This window comes from Arachis stenosperma, chromosome 3, assembly GCF_014773155.1.
Source record: "Arachis stenosperma cultivar V10309 chromosome 3, arast.V10309.gnm1.PFL2, whole genome shotgun sequence".
NCBI classification, from domain to species: Eukaryota; Viridiplantae; Streptophyta; class Magnoliopsida; order Fabales; family Fabaceae; genus Arachis; species Arachis stenosperma.
In genome coordinates, this window is record NC_080379.1 from 102101584 (window position 1) to 102113462 (window position 11879).

The 11879-nt window shown below is 39.6% G+C and overlaps 1 protein-coding gene across 1 annotated transcript; it reads right to left on the reverse strand.

Annotated features, from left to right (window-relative positions):
• LOC130966503 (uncharacterized) lies at positions 1-753 on the reverse strand. The gene is made up of 2 exons (XM_057891314.1): positions 270-753; positions 1-134 (listed from the first exon to the last, which is right to left on the reverse strand). Exons 1-2 carry the CDS (start codon positions 751-753, stop codon positions 1-3), a joined length of 618 nt encoding a protein of 205 aa, XP_057747297.1.
• Between the last annotated feature and the right edge of the window lie 11126 nt (positions 754-11879).

An 11879-nucleotide genomic window follows, 5' to 3' on the forward strand; every position in this document is an offset into this window, starting at 1 on the left:
CTACACATCAATGATGGCTCCAGCTGTAGCTAGAAATGGTCTTCCTAGGATAATTGACGTGTTGGCATCTTCTTCCATGTCCAGCACAACGAAATCAGCAGGGAAAATAAATTCTCCTACTTTCACTAGCAAGTCTTTCACCACCCCATGTGGAAACTTAAATGTTCTGTCAGCCAATTGGAGTGCCATTCTTGTTGGCTTGGCTTCCTCAATCTTCATCCTTCTCATCATGGTTAGAGACATAAGATTTATGCTAGCTCCCAAATCACACAAAGCTTTCTCAATAGTGATGTCCCCTATGATGCAGGGGATTTGAAAACTCCCTGGGTCTTTCAGCTTTTGAGGCAGCTTCTTCTGTATGATGGCACTGCATTCCTCAGTCAATACTATGGTCTCTTTTGCCTCCCAGTTCCTTTTTTTGGTTATAAGCTCCTTTAAGAACTTGGCATAAAGTGGCATTTGTTCTAATGCCTCAGCAAATGGTATGTTAATTTGGAGCCTCTTAAAGATCTCTAGGAACTTAGAGAACTGGCCATCCTTCCCATCTTTTCTCAGTCTTTGTGGGTATGGTGCCTTTGGCACATAGGGCTTCAAGACTGGTTTTGGTGGAGGTGAAGCTGGGATCTCCCCTTCACCCTCGTTCCCATGCTTTGATGCAACCTCATCATGATTATCTTTGCTTGGGGTTCCTTCCTCTACAACCTTCCCACTTCTTAGAGTTATGGCTTTGCATTCCCCTCTTGGGTTAGCCATGGTATCTGATGAGCGGATAATTTATACGCTTTTTGGCATTGTTTTTAGGTAGTTTTTAGTAAGTTCAAGCTACTTTTAGGGATGTTTTCATTAGTTTTTATGTTAAATTCACATTTCTGGACTTTACTATGAGTTTGTGTATTTTTCTGTGATTTCAGGTAAATTCTGACTGAAATTGAGGGATTTGAGCAAAACTCTGAAAAAGGCTGACAAAAGGACTGCTGATGCTGTTGGAATCTGACCTCCCTGCACTCGAAATAGATTTTCTGGAGCTACAGAACTCCAATTGGCGCGCTCTCAATGGCGTTGGAAAGTAGACATCCAGGGCTTTCCAGCAATATATAATAGTCCATACTTAATTCGGAAATTGACGACGTAACTTGGCGTTGAACGCCAAGTTTATGCTGCTGTCTGGAGTTAAACGCCAGAAAAACGTCATGATCCGGAGTTGAACGCCCAAAACACGTCATAACTCGGAGTTCAACTCCAAGAGAAGCCTCAGCACGTGGATTGATCAAGCTCAGCCCAAGCATACACCAAGTGGGCCCCGAAAGTGGATTTATGCATCAATTACTTACTCATGTAAACCTTAGGAGCTACTTTATTATAAATAGGATGATTTACTAATGTATTAGACATCTTTGGTCTCAGTTTTGTTTTATTTTTCATCCTAAGAGGCTATTGATCACGTTATGGGAGCTGGCCATTCGGCCATGCCTGAACCTTTTACTTATGTATTTTCAACGGTGGAGTTTCTGCACACCATAGATTAAGGGTGTGGAGCTCTTCTGTACCTCAAGTATTAATGCAATTCTATTTTCTTTTATTCAATTCTCTCTTATTCTTATTCCAAGATATTCATTCGCACCCAAGAACATGATGAATGTGATGATTATGTGACGCTCATTATCATTCTCACTTATGAACGCAAGTGATTGACAACCACTTCCGTTCTACATGCAACAGAGCTTGAATGTGTATCTCTTAGATTCCCCAACAGAATCTTCGTGGTATAAGCTAGATAGATGGCGGCATTTATGAGGATCCGGAAAGTCTCACCTTGTCTGTGGTATTCCGAGTAGGATCCTGGGAATCCGGAAAGTCTAACCTTGTCTGTGGTATTCCGAGTAGGATTCCGGTAATGAATGACTGTGACGTGCTTCAGACTCGCAAGTGCTGGGCGTTAGTGACAGACGCAAAAGAATCAAGGGATTCTATTCCAGTAGGCGCGGGAACCAACCAGTGATTAGCCGTGCTGTGACAGAGCGCGTGAGCGTAATTTTCACTGCGAGGATGGGATGTAGCCTTCGGCTAGGTGATGCCTCCAGACGATTAGCCATGCGAGTGACAGCCGCAGAGGACCATTTTCCCGAGAGGATTAAAAGTAGCCATTGTCGAACGGTGAACCCCTATACACAGCTTGCCATGGAAAGGAGTAAGAAGGATTGAGTTGAGGCAGTAGGAGAGTGGGCGTCCTTGAGCCATACAGTATCTCCATTCGCTTATCTGAAATTCCCACCAATGAATCTGCATAAGTATTCTATCCCTTTTATTATCTCTATTTTCTTATTTCTATTTTCGAAACCATAAACCAAATTTAATCTGCCTAACTGAGATTTACAAGGTGACCATAGCTTGCTTCATACCAACAATCTCTGTGGGATCGACCCTTACTCATGTAAGGTTTATTACTTGGACGACCCAGTACACTTGCTGGTTAGTTGAACGGAGTTGTGTTCACTCGTGCCAATTTCAAATTCCATAATTTTACAAGGAGTACAACTTAAAGAATATGGATCACAATTTCGTCCACCAAGTTTTTGGCGCCGTTGCCGGGGATTGTTCGAGTATGGACAACTGACGGTTCATCTTGTTGCTCAGATTAGGTAATTTTCTTTTCAAAAATCTTTTTCAAATTTTTTCTTTTTTTTCTTTTATTTTTCGTTTTTTTTTCTCACATTATTTTCGAAAAAAAATTTAATAAAAATCCAAAAAAATAATAAAATCATAAAAACTAAAAATATTTTATATTTCTTGTTTGAGTCTTGAGCCAATTTTTAAGTTTGGTGTCAATTGCATGCTTTTAAAATTTTTTCTTGCATTTTTCGAAAATCCCATGCATTCATAGTGTTCTTCATGATCTTCAAGTTGTTCTTGATAAGTCTTCTTGTTTGATCTTGATGATTTCTTGTTTTGTTGTTTGTTATTTTTCATATGCATTTTTTGTTTGTTAGAGTCCATGCATTAAAGATTTCTAAGTTTGGTGTCTTGCATGTTTTCTTTGCATCAAAAATTTTTCAAAATTATGTTCTTGATGTTCATCATTATCTTCAAAGTGTTCTTGGTGTTCATCTTGACATTCATAGCATTCTTGCATGCATTCATTGTTTTGATCTAAAAATTTCATGCATTAAGTATTTTTGTTGTTTTTCTCTCTCATAATTAAAAATTCAAAAATAAAAAAAAATATCTTTTCCTTATTTCCCTCCAAATTTTCGAAATTTTGGGTTGACTTAGTCAAAAATTTTCAAAATTAGTTGTTTCTTACAAGTCAAGTCAAGATTTCAATTTTAAATATCTTATCTTTTCAAAATCTTTTTCAAAAATCATATCTTTTTCAATTTTTTTTTATAATTTTCGAAAATTTCAAAAATCTTTTTCAAAATATTTTCAAAATCTTTTTCTTATCTTTACATCATATTTTCGAAAATTCACTAATAATTAATGTGATTGGTTCAAAAATTTGAAGTTTGTTACTTTCTTGTTAAGAAAGGTTCAATCTTTAAGTTCTAGAATCTTATCTTGTAGTTTCTTATTAGTGAAGTAAACAATTTCAAAATTTTTGAATTAAATCTTTTTTTTATCTTTTATCTTATCCTTTTCAAAATTTTATCTTTTTCAAAATTTGATTTCAAAATATCTTATCTAACTTCTTATCTTCTTATCTTTTTCAAATTTGATTTACAAATCTTTTTCAATCAACTAACTAACTTTTTGTTTGTTTCTTATCTTTTTCAAAACCACCTAACTACTTTTCCCTCTCAAATTTTCGAAAATATCTCTCTCTTTTTCAAAAATTCTTTTTAATTAATTAATTGTTTCATGTTTTAATTTTAATTACATTTTATCTCAAAATTTTCAAAAGTTACTAACCTCCTTTTCAAAATTATTTTCGAAATCTCCCTCCTCTTTTCTTCTTCTATTTAATTATTTAATTACTAACACTTCTCTCCACCTCTCTTCATCCAAAATCCGAATCTCCCTCTTCATTCTTCTACCCCTTCTTTTTCTACTAACATAAAGGAATCTCTATACTGTGACATAGAGGATTCCTCTTTCTTTTCTTGTTTGCTTCTCTTTCATATGAGCAGGAACAGGGATAAAGGCACTCTTGTTGAAATTGATCCAGAACCTGAAAGGACTCTGAAGAGAAAATTAAGAGAAGCTAAATTACAACAATCCAGAAACAACCTTTGAGAAATTTTTGAACAAGAGAAGGAGATGGCAGCCGAAAATAATAATAATGCAAGGAGAATGCTTGGTGACTTCACAAAGCCAACGTCCAAGTTTGATGGAAGAAGCATCTCCATTCCTGCCATTGGAGCCAATAACTTTGAGCTGAAACCTCAGCTAGTTGCATTAATGCAACAAAACTGCAAGTTTTATGGACTTCCATCTGAAGATCCTTATCAGTTTTTAACTGAGTTCTTGCAGATCTGTGAGACTGTAAAAACGAATGGAGTAGATCCTAAAGTCTACAGACTCATGCCTTTCCCTTTTGCTGTAAGAGACAGAGCTAGAATATGGTTGGATTCACAACCTAAGGATAGCCTGGACTCATGGGATAAGCTGGTCACTGCTTTCTTGGATAAATTCTTTCCTCCTCAAAAGCTGAGCAAGCTGAGAGTGGATGTTCAAACCTTCAAACAAAAAGATGGTGAATCCCTCTATGAAGCCTGGGAAAGATACAAGCAGCTGACCAAAAGATATCCATCTAACATGTTTTCAGAATGGACCATATTAGATATATTCTATTATGGTCTCTCTGAATTTTCGAAAATGTCATTGGACCATTCTGCAGGTGGATCTATTCACCTGAAAAAAACGCCTGAAGAGGCTCAAGAACTCATTGACATGGTTGCAAACAACCAGTTCATGTACACTTCTGAGAGGAATTCCGTGAATAATGGGATACCTCAGAAGAAAGGAGTTCTTGAAATTGATGCTTTGAATGCCATACTGGCTCAGAACAAAGTGTTGACTCAACAGGTCAACATAATCTCTCAAAATCTGAATGGATGGCAACATGCATCCAACAGTACTAGAGAGGCAGCTTCTGAAGAAGCTTATGATCCTGAGAACCCTGCCATGGCAGAGGTTAATTACATGGGTGAACCTTATGGAAACACCTATAACCCATCATGGAGAAATCATCCAAATTTCTCATGGAAGGATCAACAAAAGCCTCAACAAGGCTTTAACAATGGTGGACGTAATAGGCTGGGCAATAGCAAGCCATATCCATCATCTTCTCAGCAACAGACAGAGAATTCTGAACAAAACACTTCTAATTTAGCCAATGTAGTCTCTGATCTGTCAAAGGCCACTTTCAGTTTCATGAGTGAAACAAGATCCTCCATTAGAAATCTGGAGGCACAAGTGGGCCAGCTGAGTAAGAAAGTCATTGAAACTCCTCCCAGTACTCTCCCAAGCAATACAGAAGAGAATCCAAAAGAAGAGTGCAAAGCCATTGACATAGTCAATATGGCCGAATGCACAAGAGAGGAGGAGGATGAAAATCCTAGTGAGGAAGACCTCCTGGGACGTCCCTCAAGCAAGAAGGAGTTTCCTATTAAGGATCCAAAGGAATCTGAGGCTCATATAGAGACCATTGAGATTCCATTAAATCTCCTTCTACCATTCATGAGCTCTGAAGACTATTCTTCCTCAGAAGAGGATGAAGATGTAACTGGAGAGCAAGTTGCTCAATATTTAGGAGCTATCATGAAGCTGAATACCAAGTTATTTGGTAATGAGACTTGGGAAAGTGAACCTCCCTTGCTCATTAATGAACTGGATACTTGGATTCAGAAAATTCTACCTCAAAAGAAACAAGATCCTGGAAAGTTCTTAATACCTTGTACCATAGGCACCATGATCTTTGAAAAAGCTCTGTGTGATCTGGGGTCAGGGATAAATCTAATGCCACTCTCTGTAATGGAGAAGCTGGGGATCATTGAGGTACAACCTGCCTTGTTCTCATTACAACTGGTAGACAAGTCATTGAGACAAGCTTATGGAATAGTAGAGGACGTGTTAGTAAAGGTTGAAGGCCTTTACATCCCTGCTGATTTCATAATCTTAGACACTAGGAAGGAAGAGGATGATTGCATCATCCTTGGAAGACCTTTCCTAGCCACAGCAGGAGCTGTGATAGATGTCAACAGAGGTGAATTAGTCCTTCAATTGAATGGGGACTACCTTGTGTTTAAGGCACATGGCCATCCCTCTGTGACAGAAGAGAGTAAGCGTGAAGAGCTTCTCTCAGTTCAGAGTCAAGAAGAGCCCACACAGTCAAACTCTAAGTTTGGTGTTGTGAGGCCACAACCAAACTCTATGTTTGGTGTTAAGATCCCATATCCAAACTCTAAGTTTGGTGTGGACAACTATACAACATTGACCTGATCACCTTGTGGCTCCATGAGAGCCACTGTCAAGCTATTGACATTAAAGAAGCGCTTGTTGGGAGGCAACCCAATTTTATTTATCTAATTCTTATTTTATTCTATATTATTGTTATTTCGTGTTTTATTAGGTACATGCTCATGAGGAGGCACGAAAAAATCATAAAAATTAAAAACAGAATCAAAAACAGCAGAAGAAAAAAATTTTCACCCTGGAGGACGCACAGGCTGGCGTTCAACGCCAGTAAGGTGCATCTGGCTGGCGTTCAACGCCAGAACAGAGCACCATTCTGGCGCTGAATGCCAGAAACAAGCAACATTCTGGCGCTGAACGCCAGGAATGTGCCCAGAGAGGAAAAACTGGCGCTGAACGCCAGCAACAAGCATGAAACTGGCGTTCAACGCCAGAAACATGCTTTACATGGGCGTTGAACGCTCAGAATGTGCACCAATGGGCGTTTAAACGCCAGAATGATGCACAAAGGCATTTTACATCCCTATTTGGTGCAGGGATGGAATTCCTTGACACCTCAGGATCTGTGGACCCCATAGGATCACCTCAGGATCTGTGGATCCCACAGGATCCCCACCTACCATATTCCCACCTTACCTTTTAATCCTAATCACACTCTCCTAATCCTATTTCACTCTTCCCCATGTCACACTTCCCAACACCTTTCACCAATCACCTCAATTCCTCTTCCCAATTACCCCATTCACCACTCACATCCATCCACTCTTCCCCATAAACCCCACCTACCTTTAAAATTCAAAACCAATTTCCCACCCATTCCCACCCAAAATGGTCGAATACACACTACCCCCCCTCTCCCTATAAATACCCTTCCATTCTACTTCATTTTCACACAACACAACCCCTCCTTCTTCACCTAAGCCGAACCTACCTCTCTCCCTCTCTACCATATTTTCTTCTTCTTCTTCTTCTTCTCTTCTTTCTTTTATTGCTCGAGGGTGAGCAATATTTTAAGTTTGGTGTGGTAAAAGCATAAGCTTTTTTTTGTTTTTCCATTACCAATGGCACCTAAGGCCGGAGTATCCTTTAGAAAAGGAAAAGGGAAGACAAAAGCTTCCACCTCCGAGTCATGGGAGATGGAAAGATTCATCTCCAAGAGCCATCAAGACCACTTCTATGATGTTGTGGCAAAGAAGAAGGTGATCCCTGAGGTCCCTTTCAAACTCAAGAAAAATGAGTATCCGGAGATCCGACATGAAGTCCAAAGAAGAGGTTGGGAAGTCCTAACCAACCCCATGCAACAAGTCGGAATCTTAATGGTTCAAGAGTTTTATGCCAATGCATGGATCACTAGGAACCATGATCAAGGTATGAACCCGAGTCCAAAGAATTATCTCACAATGGTTCGGGGGAAATACTTGGATTTCAGTCCGGAAAATGTAAGGTTGGCGTTTCACTTGCCCATGATGCAAGGAGATGAACGCCCCTACACTAGAAGGGTCAACTTTGATCAAAGGTTGGACAAAGTCCTTATGGATATTTGTGTGGAAGGAGCTCAATGGAAGAGAGACTCCAAAGGCAAGCCAGTCCAACTAAGAAGACTGGACCTCAAGCCTATAGCTAGAGAATGGTTGGAGTTCATTCAACACTCCATCATTCCTACTAGCAACCGATCTGAAGTTACTGTGGATTGGGCCATCATGATTCATGGCATCATGATTGGAGAGGAAGTAGAAGTTCATGAGGTCATCTCCAATGAAATCTACAAAATAGCCGACAAGCCTTCACCCATGGCACGGTTAGCTTTTCCTCACCTTATTTGCCATCTATGTTACTCAGCTGGAGTTATCATAGAAGGAGACATCTCCATTAAAGAGGATAAGCCCATCACCAAGAAAAGGATAGAGCAAGCAAGAGAAGCCCCTTACGGTTCTCAAGAGGTGCATGAGGAAGCTCATCGTCAAGAAATCCCTGAGATGCCTCAAGGGATGCACTTTCCTCCAAACAACTATTGGGAGCAACTCAACACTTCTTTAGAAGGTTTGAGCCACAATGTGGAACAATTAAGGGTGGAACATCATGAGCACTCCATCATTCTCCAAGAAATAAGAGAAGATCAAAGAGCAATGAGGGAGGAGCAACAAAGGCAAGGAAGGGACATAGAAGAGCTAAAGAACATCATTGGTCCTTCAAGAAGAAGACACCACTAAAGGTGGATTCATTCCTTGTTCTTTATTTCTTTCTGTTTTTCGGTTTTTAATATTGTGTTTATCTATGTTTTGTGTCTTTATTTCATGATCATTAGTATGTAACCATGCCTTAAAGCTATGAATAAAATCCATTAATCCTTCACTTCTCTTAAATGAAAAATGTTTTAATTCAAAAGAACAAGAAGTACATAAATTTCGAAAATAACTCTTGAATTTAGTTTAATTATATTGATGTGGTGACAATACTTTTTGTTTTCTGAATGAATGCTTGAACAGTGCATATGTCTTTTGATCTTGTTGTTTATGAATGTTAAAATTGTTGGCTCTTGAAAGAATGATGAACAAAGAGAAATGTTCTTGATGATCTGAAAAATCATGAATTTGATTCTTGAAGCAAGAAAAAGCAGTGAACAAGAATAAAATGGCGAAAAAAAAAAAGAAGAAGGAGCAATAGAAAAAGCCAATAGCCCTTAAAACCAAAAGGCAAGGGTAAAGAGGATCCAAGGCTTTGAGCATCAATGGATAGGAGGGCCCAAGGAACTAAAATCCAGGCCTAAGCGGCTAAATCAAGCTGTCCCTAACCATGTGCTTGTGTCATGAAGGTCCAAGTGAAAAGCTTGAGACTGAGTGGTTAAAGTCGTGATCCAAAGCAAAAGAGTGCGCTTAAGAGCTCTGGACACCACTAACTGGGGACTCTAGCAAAGCTGAGTCACAATCTGAAAAGGTTCACCCAGTTATGTATCTGTGGCATTTATGTATCCGGTGGTAATACTGGAAAACAAAGTGCTTAGGGCCACGGCCAAGACTCATAAGTAGTTGTGTTCAAGAATCAACATGCGTAACTAGGAAAATCAATAACACTATCCGAAATTCTAAATTCCTAAGAGACGCCAATCACTCTAAACTACAAAGGAAAAAGTGAGATGCCAAAACTGTTCAGAAGCAAAAAGCAACAAGTCCCACTCATCTAATTATAATTAATATTCATTGATATTCTGGAATTTATAGTATATTCTCTTCTTTTTATCCTATTTGATTTTCAGTTGCTTGGGGACAAGCAACAATTTAAGTTTGGTGTTGTGATGAGCGGATAATTTATACGCTTTTTGGCATTGTTTTTAGGTAGTTTTTAGTAAGTTCAAGCTACTTTTAGGGATGTTTTCATTAGTTTTTATGTTAAATTCACATTTCTGGACTTTACTATGAGTTTGTGTGTTTTTCTGTGATTTCAGGTAAATTCTGACTGAAATTGAGGGATTTGAGCAAAACTCTGAAAAAGGCTGACAAAAGGACTGCTGACGCTGTTGGAATCTGACCTCCCTGAACTCGATGTGGATTTTCTGGAGCTACAGAACTCCAATAGGCGCGCTCTCAACGGCGTTGGAAAGTAGACATCCAGGGCTTTCCAGCAATATATAATAGTCCATACTTAATTCGGAAATTGACGATGTAACTTGGCGTTGAACGTCAAGTTCATGCTGCTGTCTGGAGTTAAACGCCAGAAAAACGTCATGATCCGGAGTTGAACGCCCAAAACACGTCATAACTCGGAGTTCAACTCCAAGAGAAGCCTCAGCTCGTGGATTGATCAAGCTCAGCCCAAGCATACACCAAGTGGGCCCCGGAAGTGGATTTATGCATCAATTACTTACTCATGTAAACCCTAGGAGCTACTTTATTATAAATAGGATGATTTACTAATGTATTAGACATCTTTGGTCTCAGTTTTGTTTTATTCTTCATCCTAAGAGGCTATTGATCACGTTATGGGGGCTGGCCATTCGGCCATGCCTGAACCTTTTACTTATGTATTTTCAACGGTGGAGTTTCTGCACACCATAGATTAAGGGTGTGGAGCTCTGCTGTACCTCAAGTATTAATGCAATTCTATTTTCTTTTATTCAATTCTCTCTTATTCTTATTCCAAGATATTCATTTGTACCCAAGAACATGATGAATGTGATGATTATGTGACGCTCATTATCATTCTCACTTATGAACGCAAGTGATTGACAACCACTTCCGTTCTACATGCAACAGAGCTTGAATGTGTATCTCTTAGATTCCCCAACAGAATCTTCGTGGTATAAGCTAGATAGATGGCGGCATTTATGAGGATCCGGAAAGTCTCACCTTGTCTGTGGTATTCCGAGTAGGATCCTGGGAATCCGGAAAGTCTAACCTTGTCTGTGGTATTCCGAGTAGGATTCCGGTAATGAATGACTGTGACGTGCTTCAGACTCGCAAGTGCTGGGCGTTAGTGACAGACGCAAAAGAATCAAGGGATTCTATTCCAGTAGGCGCGGGAACCAACCAGTGATTAGCCGTGCTGTGACAGAGCGCGTGAGCGTAGTTTTCACTGCGAGGATGGGATGTAGCCTTCGGCTAGGTGATGCCTCCAGACGATTAGCCATGCGAGTGACAGCCGCAGAGGACCATTTTCCCGAGAGGATTAAAAGTAACCATTGTCGAACGGTGAACCCCTAAACACAGCTTGCCATGGAAAGGAGTAAGAAGGATTGAGTTGAGGCAGTAGGAGAGTGGGCGTCCTTGAGCCATACAGTATCTCCATTCGCTTATCTGAAATTCCTACCAATGAATCTGCATAAGTATTCTATCCCTTTTATTATCTCTATTTTCTTATTTCTATTTTCGAAACCATAAACCAAATTTAATCTGCCTAACTGAGATTTACAAGGTGACCATAGCTTGCTTCATACCAACAATCTCTGTGGGATCGACCCTTACTCACGTAAGGTTTATTACTTGGACGACCCAGTACACTTGCTGGTTAGTTGAACGGAGTTGTGTTCACTCGTGCCAATTTCAAATTCCATAATTTTACAAGGAGTACAACTTAAAGAATATGGATCACAATTTCGTCCACCAGTATCGCTGAGAAATGTGTGTGTGGGAAGTGGGATTTGCTTGGACAAAATCCCCACTTGTGCTTCCAACTTTGAGATTGTTGCGCCTTGATTTTTCAGATTTGACCTGTATTCCTCTTGATTAGCATCTATCCTTCTGTCAATTTGTGCTTGTCTGTCCATGAGGGTGGAAACTGCCCCTGTAATCTAGGATGACAGTTGTGCTATTGCAGCCTCCATTCTCTCAAAGTTGCTCTTGATTTCGCATGGTTGCATAGTTGAGGATGGTGCATCTTGATTGAGGTTGTTGTGTATGGGTTGGTTGTTATGTTATGATGTGTTTTCTGAGTTATGGTAGGATCTATGGTTCCCTGTTTGATGGTTGGGGTTG

What these genes read in the sequence shown, in the direction of transcription:
- LOC130966503 (XM_057891314.1), bottom strand. Translation starts at nt 753, where the DNA reads ATGGCTAACCCAAGAGGGGAATGCAAAGCCATAACTCTAAGAAGTGGG. An exon ending in CACTATTGAGAAAGCTTTGT is followed by an intron (nt 135 to 269) that starts GTGATTTGGGAG and finishes GGGTGGTGAAAG; the next exon opens with ACTTGCTAGTGAAAGTAGGA.